Source organism: Watersipora subatra, chromosome 9, assembly GCF_963576615.1.
Source record: "Watersipora subatra chromosome 9, tzWatSuba1.1, whole genome shotgun sequence".
NCBI lineage: Eukaryota > Metazoa > Bryozoa > Gymnolaemata > Cheilostomatida > Watersiporidae > Watersipora > Watersipora subatra.
In genome coordinates, this window is record NC_088716.1 from 59,173,909 (window position 1) to 59,195,542 (window position 21,634).

The 21,634-nt window shown below is 37.7% G+C and overlaps 1 protein-coding gene across 3 annotated transcripts in view; it reads right to left on the reverse strand.

Moving 5' to 3' along the window:
* Positions 1-21,634, reverse strand: part of LOC137405441 (agrin-like) — a 24,031-nt gene continuing 2,397 nt past the window's right edge. The window contains exons 2-28 of one of the 3 annotated variants that reach the window (XM_068091703.1): positions 21,346-21,476; positions 20,633-20,735; positions 19,122-19,282; positions 17,944-18,046; positions 17,326-17,499; positions 17,077-17,126; positions 16,749-16,879; positions 14,398-14,516; positions 14,066-14,242; positions 13,096-13,195; positions 12,164-12,186; positions 11,482-11,646; positions 10,038-10,121; positions 9,749-9,936; positions 9,221-9,416; positions 8,639-8,674; positions 8,041-8,091; positions 7,538-7,654; positions 6,793-6,988; positions 5,793-6,020; positions 5,343-5,470; positions 3,274-3,381; positions 2,615-2,788; positions 2,208-2,325; positions 2,005-2,116; positions 904-1,020; positions 1-720 (exon numbers count right to left, since the gene is read on the reverse strand). In XM_068091703.1, the coding sequence (XP_067947804.1) occupies positions 559-720; positions 904-1,020; positions 2,005-2,116; positions 2,208-2,325; positions 2,615-2,788; positions 3,274-3,381; positions 5,343-5,470; positions 5,793-6,020; positions 6,793-6,988; positions 7,538-7,654; positions 8,041-8,091; positions 8,639-8,674; positions 9,221-9,416; positions 9,749-9,936; positions 10,038-10,121; positions 11,482-11,646; positions 12,164-12,186; positions 13,096-13,195; positions 14,066-14,242; positions 14,398-14,516; positions 16,749-16,879; positions 17,077-17,126; positions 17,326-17,499; positions 17,944-18,046; positions 19,122-19,282; positions 20,633-20,735; positions 21,346-21,393 (3,369 nt within the window). In that variant the 5' untranslated portion in view covers positions 21,394-21,476 and the 3' untranslated portion in view covers positions 1-558. The remainder of the gene's footprint in view (positions 721-903; positions 1,021-2,004; positions 2,117-2,207; positions 2,326-2,614; positions 2,789-3,273; positions 3,382-5,342; positions 5,471-5,792; positions 6,021-6,792; positions 6,989-7,537; positions 7,655-8,040; positions 8,092-8,638; positions 8,675-9,220; positions 9,417-9,748; positions 9,937-10,037; positions 10,122-11,481; positions 11,647-12,163; positions 12,187-13,095; positions 13,196-14,065; positions 14,243-14,397; positions 14,517-16,748; positions 16,880-17,076; positions 17,127-17,325; positions 17,500-17,943; positions 18,047-19,121; positions 19,283-20,632; positions 20,736-21,345; positions 21,477-21,634) is intronic. The other 2 variants (XM_068091704.1, XM_068091705.1) reach the window with 2 other exon arrangements.

The following is a 21,634-nucleotide window of genomic DNA, read 5'->3' on the forward strand; positions in this document are numbered from 1 at the left end:
TTCTTTCTTTCACACGAGTATAATTATATATTTTGGCGTGCTAAAAACTTTCAGAAGAAACAATAAATGATAGATAACCAACAATATATAAAAAATCAAAATTAAGTTGCATGTTATTTCGATGCCAAAAATTAAAGACATTACGAAAACAAAAAGGCACCCAAAAATATAAAAATAATTATAAACAGCGGCTATAAAAACTCAGATGAGCTTTTCGAATGTAATTCTGTGTCATGGGTTAGCTAAAACTCAGTACATTACAAATAAAGCAGAATCTATGTAGGTTTGTGGAATTATGGAAAGACTTTAAAATTTTTTAAAGAGTTATCAGCTCGTGTTAGTCACCCACATATGTACAACATTGGATGGTAATAAATACTAGTGAAATTTAAAAATTGGGTCACTTGCTAAAAGCAAATGCATTCTCATAGCCTATTAATACTTCAAAGATTCGGTGGAGCGGATTTTAAAGAGTGCATCGAGGAATCTCTGCCAGTAGCTTTTAATAATGATGATTATAGTTAGAGCATTTGTGAAATAGCCTGACTTCCCCAGACTCTACAACCTTATGTCACACCTGTAGCTGTCAAACACGGGTATACAGAGGAAGTTTTCATCGCATGGGTTTGGGTGGCAAGGAGGTCCGCTATACACTCTCACGCCGTGCTTGTTGCTGGCGCTATAGTACAGATCAGTTATTTCTTCTCCGTTAAAAGACGCCTAAAATATTAAATAGTCATCAGTTAGACTGAGGTCTTATCAACTTAATAAGTGAGCCAACAGCGGGTAAAGGTGACAGGGTAGCATACTAAACTCTTACAAAGCATCTACCTCTAAACATAAAAGCTAAGAATCATGTTTCTTTATAGAACAAACTGAGAAGAACAGCCTCAAAGCGCTCACCCATTGAATAACTCCTTGAAAACCAGGGTTATGCAAGAAATCTTTGTCATGCGCTACTTTGGGAGGCAATGCTCCTAGAGTTACCTCATCCTTTATGTTGAGGTGGGTCATGTCCCCCTACAATTATTCCGGCATACCAGTAACAAATGCTAAGAAAAGCGCAAGATAATTTGGCTATGCATTATTACATAGGGGAAGACAAAGATGGTAGGTTCATGCAGACTTTGAACACAAACATGAATGAATCAAGTAAAAGGTGTCCAAATAGCAAGCTTTCTGTTGAATATGCAAAATTTTCATGGAAGTTGTCATTCCATGTTGGACAACCAGAATCGTTGCTTTGCATTTCACGAGCACACAACTTCTTCAATAAATAACTCCAATTTCGCTACACCAAATTTACAGGCTTTAACTTTATACTCGTTGGTTATATAGTATTACAATAGTAACACTATATCAGAAGGATCTGTATCAGAAAGTAACACTGTATCAGAAAGCAATCAGAAGGAGAATGACAATGGGTATTTGTTAAACCTACTAGTAACAGCATAAGGTTATAACTGGTTTTTGCTGACTATAAGAGAATCTGAACAGATGGCATTTCCTTACTACTACTGTTGTTGCTACTATTACTATTGTAACACTAGCAACAATAGTAATAGTAGTAACAACAGTAGTAGTAAGGAAATGCCATCTGTTCAGATTCTCTTATAGTCAGCAAAAACCAGTTATAACCTTATGCTGTTACTAGTAGGTTTAACAAATACCCATTGTCATTCTCCTTCTGATTGCTTTCATAATTTCTATTTGCATGTGAATATGAACTGAGCATTTGCTGGATATATATATTTTCAACAATGGATATATGTTGAAGCATGATTTGTAATTAAAAAAGATTAGAAATTGTTTAGAACACTTCAAGTACAGAGTAACTAGACGTTTCGAGGATTTAGTATTTCCGGATAAAACGAATGTAATTTACACGTAAGTATCTACGTATGTAACCAGAGAGACTCTAAAACAAAACAGACACGCAAGGAGATAGTTGCAGAAGACAAATAGGAGTCAAAGAAATATAAAATGCGTTCTCTCAGCACTTACCATACTATTGATAGTCTGAGATGTTTCTCCATTTATGGACAATGAAGCTGTTTTTCCTGTTCGGTTCAGTGACAGCATCGTCCATTGAGTTATAGAGACTTTCTTATTAAGCCTAGAAAAACACGCAAATATTATAGAACAACCCATTATACAATTTGACACTTAAAGCAGCCTGTATAATTTAGGCGCATAATGAGGTTTACCTTAAAGTTGTCACTCCTGAACCAAGGTCAAACCTAAGAACTGGAACCAGATCTTCGAGAGAGAGCAAAAGGAAATCTCCTGTACCATCGGCATGCTGGCTCGCAAAGAAAAGTAATCCTGAAATCGGAGATAAAACTCAAACAATTGAGGGATTTAATAAGTTATAAATTTAAATTTCAATCAATTTTAAAATTTAAATTTTATAATTTTTTGTTTTTGCCACAAAAGATATAATCACATATCTACTATATGTTTATGCAGCAAAATCAATGATTTCATTAATAAAAGATTGGTAGGAAAACTCCTAAACATTTGTTAATACTTATCAATTACATATACAGTATGCAGTGAGTGAAGCTAAACATTGTCTGCACAATTGGTTCAACAATAATACTTTAATACTGACCATCTGCGTGCGTAGTGTAGATGACTAGGCCTATGGACAGTCTATAACTCGATAGCTTGGGAATTCTATACTGCAGGTAACTGTTGCCTGTAAATCTTGGCACATCCAATACACTACTTCCTGTTGGTCGTAGAATGTCACGAGCTCGTTTCAATTGTTTCTCACACCTCTCACCTGACAAAATGTCTCTTCTGATAAAAAGCTGAAGGTAACATCAGAAAGCATATTTATAGATTTCAAGCTACCATCAATGTGATGCAGCTCCACAAATTGCTTCAAATCAGAAGGTTTGAAATCGTTGTTAGTTTTTAAAGTTGTCATTAACTGGTTCACATGAAATCGGAAGTTTTTTTGTGTTTATGCTGCTACTTTCAACATGTACTCTAAGTTCGATACATTGAATAAGTTTTCCTTTTAGGTTTCCACGCTATAGGATGAGCAGTTGGGTACCAATCAGTGTATTTGAAGTAGTGGAATTTATTCATTTTAAAATAGTGTTCTCCCGACCAAAGCAACAGCTTGTCAAGATTGAAAAATTGGGCTCCTACAACTTTATACAATACAAAACTTTACATGTAATTCTGGCTACATTTCATTGTGTGCTAAAAGGAACCAGTAGTTTTTGTACTCAGGTTTTGTTGAATCTGTGCCAAACTCACCCCCAAATGAGGCTTTGCAAGTGCATTTGAAGTTTGCTGCATTTAGCATGCTGCAGGTGCCATTATTTAGGCAGGGTTTCATCAGGCAAGGATCGCTTGAGCACTGCCCTGCAAGATACACAGCATCAAAGGTACTACAGTTACCTCTACTGTCAAGGGTACTACATCTACCTCTATCATCAAGGGTACTACATCTACCTCTACCATTAAGGGTACTACATCTACCTCTACCGTCAAGAGTACTACAGCTACTTCTACCATCAAGGGTACTACATCTACCTCTACCATCAACGGTACTACATCTACCTCTACCAACAAGGGTACTACATCTACCTATATCATCAAAGGTACTACAGTCCCTCTAACATTAAGGGAACTGCGGTTACCTCTACCTTCTCCAACAAATGTGCCACAATTTTATAAATATAAAGACAGTATGGAGTTTATAGAAGTGCTAAAAGCCGCAAGAGAGTATACCATAAAACCTCTAATTAAACGCCACCTCTATTCAAACGCCACCTCTATTTGACTGCCACTTTGACTACTTTTGATCTTTATAAATCCATAATATTAAATGATCAGTAGAAAAGTGTCTACAAAATCGTATTAATAATAAATCGTTTACATTATCAACAATCAATCCTCTCATTGTCCAATTTCAAAGCTTTTCGCTTTATTTTCATTAAAACTTTGAAAGCAACACCATAGAACTAATCAGGAACAGTTTCAGGCTAATAATAGTTCCTTGTTTAACGCGGTCTTTCTATTTCGAAGTAGCCTATATACATAAAAAAGCGGTTTAAATTTACAATGGTAGATGAACTTTAAAAGCAACGCCATAGAAACAATTACTAACTGTCTTAGGCTAATAGTAGTTCCTTTTTAACGCGGTCCTAATACTTCGAAGGACATGTATATAAAACCTGTTCACAAATTTTGGACCATAGGTTACGTTTACTCAGCAAACTTTTATGCATTGCATTAGTGCTAAATGCAGCGCGTAAAAGTTTTAATCTGCTAAAAAAATGTTTGTACGCTAATTTCGACTAGTTCAGCAGTGCAAAAGAAGAGTTGAGGCCAGAAGATATTGTGGAAGATATTGAACAACTAGAAGATGTTCGTTCTATTGAAAGCAACAATCAGAACACCGCTATCCGAGAAAAGGATGGAAATATTTTTATTTTAAAAATGTTAATTTTTGTTTCTGCATGTAATATAAGTATGGTTCATTTATGGCACTTGTTCATGAATATATATTTGTATTATTTGATAGATTTAAAGTGTATTACTTAATAGCATCCGAGCGGCTATTTTAACACAGCTTACAATGAATCGATGCTCATAACTCTACTTCTATTGCACATAAAAAGCTATTTTTCACTGCAATCTGTAGCAAACATATCAATGAGCACAATGAGCTTTTATGCAATATTGTTAAATATAGATATAAAATAAAAATATGTCTTCAAATTTAGAATGAAATAAAGAATGCCAACAAACTGCAAAAAAGGACACAGGCTATAATATCATTGCAGGTCAATTGCAAGCAATAGATATCAACTAGTCGAGATATTTTTTCAGTTTCTCGATGCATGTTTATTAAGAGATCTTTGACGACTTAGAGGTAAGTTAGCAGATGTATTGCATCCAAAAGGGTTAATATCGCTTCACTAGAAAAAGAGAGCAGAATATAGGCGACATTCGCTTCGCCTGTAAGAGGGCTAAATTTATCTTCCGAAAATTGTGACGAGTCATTTGAAAAATACACGGTCAGCCTCTATTTGAACACCGCCTCTAATTGACCGCCCCTATAGAGGAAGGGTTGAAAAATAGAGCGCCATGGCGTTCAATAAGAGGTTTTACGGTAAATGCTGTAGAAAGAACAGAGAGTGAAGGATAATGATGTAAATGCTACGAATGCTAAAGAACTTAAAATTCCGTTAAAAGCTTTTGGCTATGAACAGAGCAAGAGCAAGGGGATAAACCCTCCGGCTATAATGGAGGACATAAAAACAAAAAGGTTGTTGACTTTGGCTCTGAAGGTAAAAGCTAACCGCTGCTATACCTACCGATATTTTGGCCGTCAAAGATTTGAGCCTCTCGAGTATTTTGCAGCAAAAACTTGGCAGTCGAATCATGGATTTCTGATATACATCCACGGAACCCATTCGAAACTTGGCCAAGGTTTTGCAGTAATCTGAAACAGCCACATACATGTACATTATTTTATTGGCAATAATTTCCTTGCAAACAGGAATGTTTACAAATTATGCCATAATTATGCCAAAACAAATGTCAAAAATAAAAAAGGGCAACAGTTAGCCAATAAACGGTTTGACAAGGTGTTTAAAATACTTTTCTCTGTTAAGAGAATGAATATTAGGTGGAAGATTGTTAAAGGAGCTGGCAATGATAAAGCAACATCCTCTATAGACATTTTAAAAGAGAATACCAGTCATATTTCCTCAGCACACAGTTTAACATCATTCAATCAATTTGAAGAACAGTTCATTAAATACCTTTTAGGCATAAAGAGATGGAGGTCTGGCATCACATGTCCTATATAAAGTATGGGGTCTGAGTTAAGGTCATAGGCCTTCTTGGGGCCTTTTCTGGCCACCGTAGGTTGTCCAGTTACCATGAGATGACCTTTATTCTTCACTTGCTTTATCCTCACAAAATACTTTCTGTTGGTTACTAACCGTTCTTCTGATTGCAAAAGAGTGCTCCCTTCTCCGAGATTAAATCTATAAGAATACGTGTATGCCGGAACTTACTGGTTCTGCACACCAGAATATGTATAATTAGTTATGCTCTTAGTAGGTGTGGTCTGCGGGTAGAACTTTAAGATTTAGCAGCTTCACAACACAGATAGGTCGCAGAGAGTGTAAGATGTGAGTGAAAGGTTTGTGATACGAAGGACATCTGGCAAGATAAACTGAACAAATTCATGAGAGTGAAAATAAAAAAGAACTTTATTTCAGATCAGTTGAGGCTCGGTTTGACAACGACTGCCATTGCAAAGAAAGATACGCTACTACTCAAAGAAAGAGAATGCTTGTGATAAAACGTCAAAAAGAATAAGTTGGAATGCAAACTAGTAAAGATAGAGACACTAAATGTAGAATTGGTAACTGGTAACGGAGTTGGCAGACGTGATGCACAGATAAAAGGTGTAGGAGCTGCATTTAGGAGGCAAGGCAACAGATACTATTCTATTGCCTCAACAGATATGATTTTATTATGATATAAATGAACGTAGAATGATGATAGAGGCAGACCTCGATGAATGTTCAAGGGAAGAGAATCAAAAAAATGAGAGCGACATGCGAAAACATGAGCATGTCATGAAGAATAACGAGGGTGAGAATGTGAGCAATGTGAGAATGCAAAGAACAATAACTTCGCCGTACCAAAAACCTACTACATATAATATTCAGTACCAGCGATGCTCCAATCGCAAAAGAGCACTGTGTTAAAATGATAACCCGATGTATGGCTAACGTGTGAGTCGCTCACCTATACTGTAGGAATCCATCATTGAGAACGAGAGACATAAAGTCACCAGACCACCGATCTGAGCCAGAGTAAAGCAGGATTCCAGATGCGTGTGTTGGAATAATAGTAAGGTGGATGTCAAAAAATTCTTTTTGTCTGTCCCAAAGGTAAGCCAAAAAACTGTTTCCGTCGAACCTCGGTACTGTGAAGTCATTAGCTGCAAAAGACAGTGAGGCATAAAGGTGCTACAGAGCAAGGGTGTTCTGTTGTACCATCCAGTACTACTAGATTAAAGCATGCTAGCATTAATAAGGAACTGTAAGCTAAAGATCTAAGTATAAGAAATCGTCTTACCTACATATTGAATGAAACTACACACTGAATGTAATTGATACATTTATGCGTACAGGAGCTGACTTCATGTTAAACGTGATGTCAATTTAATCATCTGGTCATTAGCTTTTAATAAAACAGAGTAAGTTGATGGTTTAACTGCCATATTCAGAATTTTAGAGGACAACTTGAAATAGCATTTCATGATGAAGAAGAGACTGTATGTCGACAGCGTATTTTATAAAGTGGTATAGACCTCGAAGAAGAAGCGTTACACTAGCAAGACCTCCGCTACACCGTTGCACCACAGCTGAGCAGTAAAGACACATTGCTGATGCTAGTAGGTACGCTAGGACTAATCCGCTGCGCCATGACAGTCGAAGAAGGAACAAATGCAAGGATTTGTATACATGGAGAAATATATTATGTGTACCTGTCTGACACTTGCTTCCTTTCCAATGTACCGTGCAGAGACAGTGGAAGCCTAGATTAGCATCATTAGAACAAGTTCCTCCATTTGCACACGGGTCGTCTTCACACGTCACTCTATCTGTTAAGCGGGTAGATAAGATAAACATGCATACAAAAAGATGCTCTAGATCTTTATATAAATATAGTTAATACAAGGTAGATCTTTTGCAAGCTCGCGTGTCTCAATATCTGTCCAACATCTGTTCTATCCTGCCGTCACTAAGCCACGCCCACTCATCAAGTAGATCCTGCTTACTAGGCCACACCTACCCATGGACTCATACAGCCACATCCACTCATCAAGTAAAAAATGCTTACTATGCCACACCCACCCATAGATTCGTCAAGTAATCAAGTAATCATGCCCACTAATCAAATAGACCATGCTTACCAGGCCACAACCACTCATTAGGTCATACGTCATTCATTTATCAGGTCAACTCATTCACTGAATCACGCACTTACCATTCACATAGGGAGAAATTATCTCCTCTTCATCATCTGCTCCCTCATCAGCTACAATATTATCATTACGCAATAAGCCGTTGTCATTGATTTCCGAAGCTGTTGTACTTACTACAGCTTGTGTGCACCATAATCAATAACATTTACCCTGATTCCCTCCATTTAGTAACAAACTATTTGTTTTAAAGCTTCATTCACACTTAATTTGCAAACATTATAAAAATTATAAAGTGTATGGCATCTACAGCATAGCAGATGTTATATTTATAAGCTAAAAGTTCAAATGGAGTTAACAGAAATGATTAAAACTTCAAATACAGTTTAGCAACCTACATGTACATCAATTTTGGCAAATTCAGCTGACAGCCACACCAAAAGTATAACTATTCAGAAAGAAGACAATGCTCGCTAGATGCCAACTGTTTAAAATGACAAGGTAGTACAACGAGATGCATGAGAAGACGAGTCCTACTACTAGGCATTTAATTTCACACACTCAGCTATGAGTAGCTGAATAAATCAAACTAAATGGCTACTAGCAGCAAATAATTGTTAAGTAAAGCTGGTGAGTCGCAAATGAGGAAGGTAAACAGCCTACCAAAAGCCATTCCAGCGCCTCCTCCCCACCAGAACCCTGTGGAAGAAAATACAGCATGCCAGACAGTTTCTGCAGATCATTGGCATGCAGCAAAGCAACAGTAGAGTGAAAACACTCCAGGTTTTTCCCATTTTCAAAAGACAGTTACTGGAAGTAGATAACTAAATGGGAGTTGCGACATGCTGGTTCAACAACAAATACAGCCGTAAAGGCGTAACGAACATAATTACACGTGCAAGGCGCAAGCAGCTGGGTAAGACCTTTGACTAGATGTCAGCAAGGAGGCTGTTAATAACCACAAAAGTAAGTCAGCCACACTGCTACGTATTCATGCTACCAAACAATCAGTCAGTCAGGAAACTACAGTCATGCTGCCACTTTGCTGAGATTCGACCCTATAAACAGATCTACCTGCATATGTATACACTTTTGTACCATACTTTCTGTATAATATTTTGACTAATTTATTAAACTCAGCCTTATTCCAAACTCAGAATGTTGACCTCAGCAAACTTGCTCACTATTAAAGAATTCCTAATTATTATTATTGGACAAGATCGGACAACTATGGTTGCAACTGACCACCCCAGCCAGCAGCTGTAGATGCCTTTGTTTTTGCTGTTGTGGTCATTGCCGTTGATGTTGAAGTTTCCATTTTGGTAGTTGTCTCCTCACATGGCCCTTTACGAATGGCCATTAATCCACCGTCTATGCAAGCTTGCCGTCTAAGATTACAAGGGTTTGGATACGTTTGTCCATCAGATGCGCAGACGTAGTCCTAAAAAAACATCTCTTTATCCTGTCATATTGAAAAAAATATTCAAAACATTGACGACTACACATTGATGTCTAAATATTGATGTCTAAACATTGATGTCTAAACATTTATGTCTAAATAATGATGTCTAAACATTGATGTCTAAAGATTGATGTCAAAATTTTGATGTCTAAATGTTGATGTCTAAACATTGATGTCTAAACATTGATGTCTAAACATTGATGTCTAAATGTTGATGTCTAAATGTTGATGTCTAAACATTGATGCCTAAATGTGATGTCTAAACATTGATGTCTCAACATTGATGTCGAAAAAAAAATTAGCAATCTTACGAGATCGTCAGGGCAAGTGTAGTCGCAGGTGCACAGAGGCTTTGAGTTTTCGTCCACCACGCATTGTCCATTCCCACAATTCTTAGTGTCGCATGTTTCCTGCTCACTAAATGGAAGCTCACTAATTTTCTGGCAGCCTTGTGATGTAAGTATCATTCCTGGCTCCACACATTTATCACACTTAAGCCCTGACAGATACAGTAGAAATTTAGCTGAGTGGTTGGAATTTAAATACTGATTTCTATGAAATGATTATTTAATATTTATGTTTACATTTTCTCTTTCTTACCTTCGACCTTTTCTATGCACTGGCAGCGGCCGGTGTTCTGGTCACAGTCTGTCCGCACAGAACCGAAAGTGTTGCATTGACAAGCTGCAGATTAGCACAAAGTCAATCAACAGCAGTAAAATTTCTACGACCTCATTAGATAAGCTGCAGATAATTTCAGTCACCTATCTAGCGTCTGCATATGTAGTATATAATACGCTCTTTTAGATCTGCATATGAAACTAGCATGTTTTCTCATAGCCGTCTTATTTACATTAATGAGAAGTTCATGAAATAGTGTGTGAACGGCTATCTTACAATTTTACTTTCTAAGTTAGTCGAGATTTAGATGAAGCATTATGATTGGTTCTTGAAAGGCGACTTCGCTGTCAAGGACACGCTGGGGAGCTGTCAAGGACACGCTGGGGAGCTGTCAAAGACACGCTGGGGAGCTGTCAAGGACACGCTGGGGAGCTGTCAAGGACACGCTGGGGAGCTGTCAAGGACACGCTGGGGAGCTGTCAAGGACACGCTGGGGAGCTGTCAAGGACACGCTGAGGAGCTGTCAAGGACACCCTGGGGAGCTGTCAAGGACATGCTGGGGAGCTGTCAAGGACACGCTGGGGAGCTGTCAAGGACACGCAGGGGAGCTGTCAAGGACATGCAGGGGAGCTGTCAAGGACATGCAGGGGAGCTGTCAAGGACACGCTGGGGAGCTGTCAAGGACACGCTGGGGAGCTCAACCACCAAAAAAAACTTATACTAGCGGTTTCACTTCTTTTAACGCTTTTTGTGTGCTAATTGCATACCTCCAGTTCATGAGATTTTATAAAATTTTTGAAATGTGGTGAATACAAAAGTAGAGAATTCTATTTATCAGTGTGGCTCTTGAACACACTTCGATGGAAGAGAGTGAAAGCATTGGTCAGCTATTTACCGTAGCCTGAGTTCATTCAACAAATCAGTTACATGTATCATTCATGTATCATTGTATGAGGGAATGTGCTGATTTACTGACACAGCAATAAGCAGAGAATCATGGGTATTCTCTTCAATACATCAGCAAAAGAGCAATTTTTTCGCCTGCTGAACATTTCAGAACTTTGATCTACATGTAGTGCTTAATACTACGCAAAATCCACACAACTGTTAGCCTCTGCTTCAATCAACTCGACGCCCAATCAATACCTAACAGGCACCTGTCATTCAGCGGGTTTCAAGTTAGCCTTTTCACAATAGCATCAGTTTCCTACAATGCTCTTTTAAAGTGATGATAGTATGTAATAACTGTTGTCAGAAAAACAACAGCAGCCCTTGTTATAACTTTATAAATCTATCTTATGAGATGGGGTTAGCGGCTATGCAGAAACAGCACAACTGAGGAGTGATGTGAGCTTAATTTTGGTACTAAAAGCTGTCTCTTCTAAAGACAGCGACGTGAACTTTGACAGCTGCCAGTACTTACGAATGCAGCCTTCATTACTTTGAGTCTCAACAAGCCTCAGGCCCCACCAGCCAGTCTTACATTGGTCACAGGTTTTACCATACACGCCCGGCTTACAGTCACACTGGAAGTTAGTTGGATCACAGAGCTGTCCATTTGACCCTATGCTGTGGCACTGGCATGTATCTATAAAGGACACACGGGCGTTGCCAGGAAACCATAGCAACCAAATATGGCGTGAATAGCTGGTTAGCCGTACATCAACATAATGAAAAAAGCTCTATAAAACGAATTGCATAAGCAAATTGACCTCTAAAGCAATTTAAGATTACAGAAAGCAGTTCTCAAGCACCAATGATGCCAGCAGGTGTTTGAGGGAGCACAAGCTATTTCATCACTTTTAGGGCCCAGACCTTATACTTCATGCGAGAACAAATTATCATACGGGTGATACTAATGTATTGGTTGCAGAACAACAGCTTATTTCTCCACAAGTAAAGAACTTAAAATATTGGTACAAAAGATACAAGCAGTGATGTAAGGGGTCACGGGGTCACAGGGTCACGGAAGAATTTTGCAGGAATCAAGGTGAGCGGGTGAGGATGGTGGTTTAAAAGGATAACTTAGGAAATTTGGTGCTCTAGCCAACAGAAAACAAGCCATAATGCAAATTGTCACACTAAAAAACGTTCTGCAGACTCACTTGTCGTTGTTTCAAATGAATCACTCGCTGTAAAGGTCATGTAAAGGTCATGAAATGCTAACAGACCTGGCTTAGCGCAAGTCTAGAATATCAGCACAGCAACATCAGAACACAAATAGTTTCAAGCATTTCTAAAGACAGTTTTAAAACAGATTTAAACTTTCTTGGCGTAGAGTGAAAAAACTTTTCCTATTTATATTACATCCAGCAGCGAAGGCTCGTCTCTATTTTTACTAGACAGTTACCTTCAAGGTCACGCAGATTAAAACTCTATGTTTTTAAATTTCAACTGCTGAATGACTTACATGATGTTTCGTAAAGGTGAATTCACACCATTGAAGTGATGCAAATGAACATAATATCAATATAAAGCTGAATCAGCAAGTTTAAATTTGATGTAATTGTTGTTTTTGTAGCCCAACCCAGTCCAGAGATACAATCGTTTGAATGAGATACATTCTTGGAACACTCAGATTTAAGGGAAAGTGTGATTATGACGTTTATAGTTGCACTTAGGCAAAGAGACTGACAGGGTAGAGACCCATAACACTACAATTTGAATGCAATAACTGATATCAATAACCAGGAAGACATGCAGCCGCAATACTAGTGACATTATTGTAGCATGTAATCTTCTTCAGAGTGTTCTAATCGTGATAAAGTTTTGTTGAATTTAATCTTGAAGCATCCTGGCAGTCGGATCATCTCAAACATCAAAGACATTCACAAATGATAGAAATATATCGATACTTTCTGACAAAATTAACTAAAATGTTGTGTAAGTTCATCGTTAAACTTGCTGCCGCGAACAGCAGCTTGTCAAGAGTGTGAAAAGCAAGCCTTGTAAATGGCAAGTAAGCCGAGCTAGTATACGCATATGTGTCTCTCAAAATACCTTTCACAACCGGATCAGAATTGGCGTGTACTTGCACTTACATGGACAGCCCCTTTTCTCGGGCCCGGGTGATGCCAAAGTGCTGTTGTACGGGCAGCAACCAAACCTGGAGTATGTACAGGCGGGGAGGGCAGGATCTGCAATAGGATACCAGGATTGCTAGCGGTGTAGGTGATGAACTCTAAGTGATACTTGAAGTTTGACAACTGACACAAATGATAGCAGAGATTTATGAACATGAAATTAACAATTGAATAAATCAAAAGTTTTTGTATGTAGCTAACAAATAGTGTGTTCCCCTAAAGCTCACACTTTATAAATATCATATTAGATGTTGTCTAAACCTGACACAAACTCTTGTGAACATATAATATGATATCAGCGACAACATAATCATGTTAACAGTATAAGTAGAAGTTTTAGTGTTTTATGATATTATAGCAAATATATATTATATTATTTTATGATTTATATGTAACGTATAAAGTTCTAACAATAAAGCTTGAACGGTATCAAGTTTGTATTTACATTCATGTTTGATTGTTTCATTATAGTGCTGAGTAGAAAACTCCAACAAATGCTTTTCTGAGTTGAAGTTAATTTGTGAATTAACATAAATAGAGGTGCTATTATTATTTACATGTATATTAGTCAGAAGGTAGAAATATTCTGTGTGAAGTGTGCCATAATTGTACATCAATGAGAGCTAACCCAGAGTGAATATATTCTGGTACTTTGTAATTTTGTTAGAGTATTGACGACATGACCAAACAGTCAACCAATCAGCAAGTTTGCATTGTATAACAGTAAATTCGTATCAGACGATGATTAGATACACTCTTTTTTTAATTCTGTATAAACTTTACCTTGAAATCAATTATTAACGCTGCCACAAATTTTAATGGTGAGTCTGATTTCACAGCGGCTTGATATAACATGAGAACTTTGAGTCATGACAGGCCTAGGAGCTGTCAGCTCTATTTCACATGTCAAAAGTGTAGTTTTACCTTTAGCGCAGCAAACACCATCAAAACTGCAGTAGTTTGCATCTGATCCACAGATCTCGCATTTGCCTTCATCTTTCTCTAAGCAGCTCGAGCAGCTCAGGTATATCCCATCAACCATTAGAGGCAGTTGTTCATCATTACACAGGGCATCGGTTGTATTCTCTGTAGTCTCCTCGTCTAGACAAGCAGTCGGTCAAATATGATAGATAATAAAACAGAAATAAATAAAAAGTAAATAATAAATATAGTAAAATATTTTGATAAATAGAACTTTCACGGTGACAACAAGTGGTTATATTATCAAATGACAAGCAAATTTAGAGTCGTTTTACCTTGGCAGAAAGCAAGTGGCTTTTCAAATATATTTCTTTGAGTGAGACACTGAGCCTGCCGAACTTCGCAGTAGTTTTTGTAGGTAACTCCGTCGCCTCCGCATACGGCTCTGTCCTCACTACATAATACATTAGGAAGTGATGCAAACACAGATAAATGGTATTATATAGTTACTGTAAATTGGCAGTACACTTTGTCCTTTGTAGGTCAATCTGCTAGATTCATTATTACAATTATTTTATGTAAAACATGTCAATTTCCGTGAAAAACTTCTGTTATTTTTATAAACAAGCAACTTTAGTTCACTATCTAAAATGTGAAGTTTTCACAAAATAAAATTTATAAAAAAGATTAGATGAGACAGGATCAAGCTATTATTGTTATATTACCATCAGCGATGCTGAATGTTTATTTTATGTCAATTATAGGTTTCAAGATATTTCATGGTTTGTGGCCTCATTTTTACATGGCAGTTACATGTTTTCAACGCTTTTCACCTTACGCGATATGAACAAACTGCATACTGCCAATAACAACTATTTTGAAGATATTATTGCTAGCTTCTTTAACTATCTTACACCTAATATCTGTTCTTTTAGTAGAGAAATTGTTTAAACACTGACTAGCTAACTGTTGCCCTTTTTGTTTTTTGATTTTTGTATGGCGTGATTTGGAAAACATTTTCTGTTTAAAACTAAATTATTGCCAATAAAGTAATATATATGAACATACTTTTGCAAAAGCTCAAATTCATTATAAACTATGAATTCATGCTGAATATTATCTGTTTTAGTCTTAAAAAGCAACTTGTACAAAATTTTAGTAGATTTTATCAGAAACTATAAGTATTTTCCTATCATTTGCGATTGTTCAAAACTTGATCGTAATTACGAAACGCTCAGATCAAGCGAAAGTGCGATTATGACGTCTATAGTTGCAAAGAGACTGACAAAATAGAGACACGTAACGCTTCGACTTGAACACAATACTCGAAATCGACTACCAATCGCAACGATACCAACTAGTAACATCTTTTCGCACGTAATTTCCTTTGGCGCGTTTTAATCAAGATAAATTTTGTCAATTTTAGTACTAGATTAAAAGTTCAAGATTAAAATCCAAAAAACCTGATCGCTGTTAAACCACTCCAGAAAAGTATGTACGAAATGATGTCACTAGTTGCTATCATTGCTATAGTTAATATCAGCTATTGCTTTCAAGAACTTTGCAGTGTTACGCGTCTCTATTCATACGGTCTTTTGCAACAATAGACATCATAATCGCACTTTAGCTTGATCTGTGCGTTTTAACCGCGATCAAGTTTTGTCGATTTTAATCTTGAAACATCCTGGCAGTCAGAACACCTCAAACATTAAAAACAATGACACATTATAAAAAAGACTAATACTTTTTGGTAAAATCTACTACAATTTTGTGTTAATCTTTAAGGTGAGGATGAAGACAAAAGAGAAACTGACTGGGTGGCATGACAGGCCAGTGACCTCCATCTACAAAACAATGGTGGGAAACTGATGTGCTGATACAATACTGCAGGTGGTATCAGCACCGATATCAGTGTTTAACTGATGAGTTGTAACGATTCTACATTGATCATGGCTCATTGATTATCTCTGGTTCATAGCAGTTATTCAGTGTACAATGTTATATCACCATCGTATGTTTAACTATGATGATGGCACATATAGATTTGCTCAGTCATTTTCTCAATCAGTTCATATCGCTTGTGGAAGTTTTTTGATAGATTTGCTTCGTTGACAAAAGCTAGTTTATTGTATCGATTCAATTGAGCTACTCTGTTGAGGAGACAACTACACATGGCGTGTTCATACATATGAAAATTTATATCCGAATTAATCATTGTTTTCACTCAGAATCTAAAAATTAAATTAATGAACACGAAATTAGAAAACTTAGCTGTTGCTTTTATAGAAGATGAATGATTATATAATTTAAATTTCTTAATGGTAAATGATTATATTATATATATTATTAATGGTAAACCTAACTGAAACCATTGCAGGAGGTCAGCCCAAAACATGCTCTCTTGTTATGATTTAAACAGCGGTGAGGTCAAGGTCAAGCATTAATGTTTGTTGATAAATCCTTAAGCTGAAATCTGTTTCAAGGTCACTGGCCAATAAGGAGCTGGCAGCTGAAAGTAAACCTACAAATTTTTAGCTCTCAGTAGCAGCTGACATGAAGCTTATTGAAAAGCTGCTGTCTCTAAAAAAACTCCAAACTTACAGTATAGCTATTCATATTACTATAATTACGTTTTAAAATCGACCAGCCTACAGGTAAGTCCAAATATATCCCTTATTAACATTACCTGCCCTCACAATGTACTAATATTTCATCACATCTGCAGATACCAGGAGCACCTTCCTTAAAATCACAGATCCCTTCAAACTTGCAATTTGTGTCCATATCGCAGCTTACTAGTGCAGGAGTTGTCTCTACCTAAAAAATGCAAGTTTTTATGTATTTTTAGTATATGACATAAAGTCAACCGCTACTAGCTAACTAAAACTGTAGTTAGTCAGTAATAATCATTAGTTCTCTCGTTTGTCTAGCTGTGGTGGACTCGCACCTCAGGGTGTACAGCATTGCAAAACCATAAGTCATTCGTTAATTTACATGACAAGGAAGATAATTACCATTGGAGGATCAGTATTCCGTGTTTCAAAACTGTCGGAGGTCACATTTTCTGCAAAACATCATAAATCATATAATTCATCATTTCATACATCATAAAATTGGAATCTTATTCACATAACTTACAATGTTGCAAATGAGTACAGCTAAACTACTGTTGCGCCACTAATTTTCATTGCATATGTGTATTGTAGTGGGCATGACTTGATAGAATTCAACTCGACTGTTTGGAGTCGTCTTTACTAACTCACCATCTTTAGAGCCCGACTGGAACTCACTGCATTGACCTGTCTTAGCGACAGTAATAAGGGTATCTAGATTACAAGACATCTTCTGCAGCGCACACTCACTCCTGTAGGTCTTCCTATCTGTGCCACATACATAATCTTCTGTGTCACATGTCCAATCACATATGCAACTCGCTCCTGTTAATGGGAACAAAGGCTACGATAGTGAACAGCTGCGATATGAGATATAAAAAGGCTCGTGGGCTGTACTGTGTATGCATGATAAGAGCATTCTATTGGTCTGTCTAATCAACTCGCCAAGCAGTTGTTGTTTGTTGTGATGTCACCTCAAAATCACAGGTTTATGTGTTTATAGGCAAGTTCTACGGTTTACGATATCAACTCGACAGAACAACTGTTAAAACTACATATAAAATACCAAAGAAAAACAATGTTACTTACATGCATATCTGACATTAATATCTCATTTATCTAAATGCCAAGCTAAAATGTAGATAACAACTCATGACAGTCTGATGTGAAGTTATGGCTCTGCATCAGTCATAACTCCGAGTCAGTATTCTATGTTATCAATAATAGCGATGCTCTAGTAGTGGTAGAGGGCTATAAATAGGAGCATACCGATGCATGTGCCTCCGTACAAACATGGTGTAGCGCGGTCACACTGCTTTCCATCACATCTGCCATCAGACACTCTGACGATCTTCTTCTTCTGTATGCATGACTGCAATACATAATCCTTTATTACTTTATGGTCAATCATTACTATTATCTTCCTTACTATTATGTAAGAGCCATGCCTGTTTGTTTGTTTATTCGTCTGTCCGAAACCACGCTAAGAGCACTAAGAAAAATAGATTGCACCGCACTGGAATTGAACCCGGGCATTCTGCCTCCTAATCAAGCTCGCTACCATCTTTACCACTCCGTCTTCATAACACGGTGAAAACTTATTACATGTAATCATCTCTCACAGTGCACTGGACTGCCTTGGTACTAGTAAATAATAATAAATAAATGCAGTCATTATTGATGTATTAGGGATTCAGGATTAATACCTGACGCAAAACTGCTTTCATTCTAAATTAAAAACTAGGGTAAGCATAAAACATATCTATCATTGAAGTGTGAAGCCAGCGAAGAGAAACTGTGGACGCCTACATTTATCTATAGGCTTGGAGTTATTCTCCCCACATCACTTTCAATGATATGCGATAGGCCAGGTAACTGCTCAGTTGATTAGAGAATGACTCATGGATGAACCAAATTAATAAATGTTTGTGTACAGTTAACACATCTGTTAAATTGCAAGTTGTCAGTTGTAGTATTTACAAAGATCTCAAGCTACAGTTTTTAAACATGCATCAAGAAGGTTTCATTTACCCTCTGCCAAGGTCTGACCAACTCATTTAACATATACCAAAGTGTACCTCAATCATAGCAAAGCTACTATAATTCTACAATTTTGAAGAGTGCAGGCTTAGAATCTGAATGTCACACTCTTTATGTTTAGGGAACTGAATGTACCTTTTGTAGGATATGAGAACATGACTTCCAAGTTTGTTATAGCATGACACAGTATGTCGCAAAATTACTCTGGTCATGCATTTAAATTTTAGCATAAAAGCTTGATATGGTACATTTATAGAAAGTCCCCTAATTATAAAAGGACACATTATACTATATCAGAATATACTATAATATACTGTAATATATCATAATACCTCACGCTATATTTATTGTGCATGAACTCTTATACAGCTGTAAGAATGGGGAGGCCATCACACCGACATGCATACCTCAACTGTCATTTCACAAACATTGTTGTAAGTTACTCCATCATCTGCGCAGATCGGGGTATTGGCATCAACACACGCCTCCTTGGCAGCACAGACGCACGACGGTGTTCCATTAACACTTTGACAGTAGCCAAACTCACAATAAAAGTCTTCACAACTATCTGCAAAAGACAGAGTTGTGTTCTTTAGTTAGTAGGTGGTACTATGTACTTCGTAGGCAGTGAACGTTCATAAAGAATCTTCATATTAGGGAAATGATTTATGCTGCAGTATACGGTAATTGTTCCCATTGATCCAGCAACTTCAGGTGTTAAGAGAACAAGAAAGTATATTGACAGTTTTTATTCGCAAGTTCGTCTGCTATTTTGTTCTGCAACTGCATTTTTATGAGAAAGAAGATGTCAGCATATGAGAATTAAATTCAGGTTCTTGAGAGTCATATTGTATGGGCACCCTGCCCGGTGTAAACCTTATTGTATGGGCACCCTGCCCGATGTAAACCTTATTGTATGGGCACCCTGCCTGGTGTAAACCTTATTGTATGGGCACCTTGCCCGGTGTGAACCTTATTGTATGGGAATCCTGCCCGGTGTAAACCTTATTGTATGGGCACCCTGCCCTGTGTAAACCTTATTGTATGGGCACCCTGCCCGGTGTAAACCTTATTTTATGGGCACCTTATCTGGTGTAAACCTTATTGTATGGGCACCCTGCCCGGTGTAAACCTTATTGTATAGGCACCCTGCCCAGTGTAAACCTTATTGTATGGGCACCCTGCCCGGTGTAAACCTTATTGTATAGGCACTCTATTCGGTGTAAACCTTATTGTATGGGTACCCTGCCCGATGTCAACCTGATTGTATAGGCACCCTGCTCGGTGTAAACCATATTGTATGGGCACCCTGCCCGGTGTAAACCTTATTGTATGGACACCCTGCCCGATGTAAACCTTATTGTATGGGCACCCTGCCCTGTGTAAACCTTATTGTATGGGCACCCTGCTCGGTGTAAACCTTATTGTCTGGGCACCCTGCCCGGTGTAAGCCTCATTGTATGGGCACCCCAGCTCAGCATGAATCATTTAATGGCTGCTTGGACAGAGATGATTTAAGAATGTTTTGCTGCCTTGCGCTTATACCACTTTCATATTCGTTACCCATACTCTCTAAGGAAGCATGGATGACAAAATATCAAAAAATATTTATCATGTAATGAGCTATTCGATAAGCATTCGTTTATTCATACAGACTAAATACTAGAGAGCTATCTTCTACTTGCGGCTTTCAGCCAAATGTGACCGGACAATAATTACTCCATCAATGACCCACAAACGGTTCTAAGAGTACACCCAATGCATTTGCTATAACAAGTTATAAGGCGGGTGTTCAGTTATCTTAGCATAAAAGCATTCATGTTTTACAAAGTTGGTGTATGGGTACACAACACAGCGTCTGATAAGAACCATTGACAATGGCTAACATGCAAAGTATCTAGTTATTGACTGAACTTACTGCAGGCACCAAGATTAGCAAGTTTCACAGTTTGCTTCTCCTCACAATTGGTCTGTTTGAGGTAGCACTCACTGGCATATGTCATGCCATCATCACCACACACCTGTAACACATGCTCATAGTCTCATAAAAGGGCGGCAACCAGCAAAGCAAGGCAGCAAAGTTGCTATAATACCGTATACCTCACCTGTTAGTATTACCTCCACTATCCTTAAACATGAAGTTACACAAAATTTCTCAGTATCGATATTTCTCTGTCACCCGCGGATTGTTTTTGACGTTTGAGATAATCTGAGACGATTTCAAGATTAAAATGGACAAAATCTGATCGGCAGTTAATACCCTCAGATTCAAGCAAAATTATGATCATGACATCTATAATTGCGCTTAAGCAAAGTGACCCAGCGAACCCAATAGCTGATATCAATATCGAGAGCGACAGTGAGTCTCACAACTAATGACATCATTGCAGCGCATATTTTTCTTCTGAGTGCTTTAACGTGATCAATTTTTGTCAATTTTAATCTTGAAACATTCAGATCATCTCAAATATCAAAAACAATGACAAATGATAGAAAAATACGGATACTTTCTGATAGAATCTACTGAAGCTTTGTGTAAGTTTATCTTTAGATGGCAGCAGGTAGTAAACAACTATGAGAAATAGAGGCGATGAGTGGAGAGCACAAACAGTTCAGCCTTGACCTACTCACGGGTTGCATGGCAGCCGAGCATACGGGGCATTCACAGCTCACAACCATCACTGATCCTAGTGGAGCTGGATTAAACTTAATCGTACACACCCCGTCATATGGGCAGTTGACATCTGCACACGCATCTGTAGCTGAAACAGTAGAATAAATAATTGTCCTCCCTAAAGGGTATCGGTATCGGCAAACAGCATCGAAGATTCCTAAATCTGGACCTTTCAACATTGTAAAAGGTAGTCGCTGGGTTTTCACTTCTGTCCCACCTGATTCCTGAACTCGTATTAAAATAATT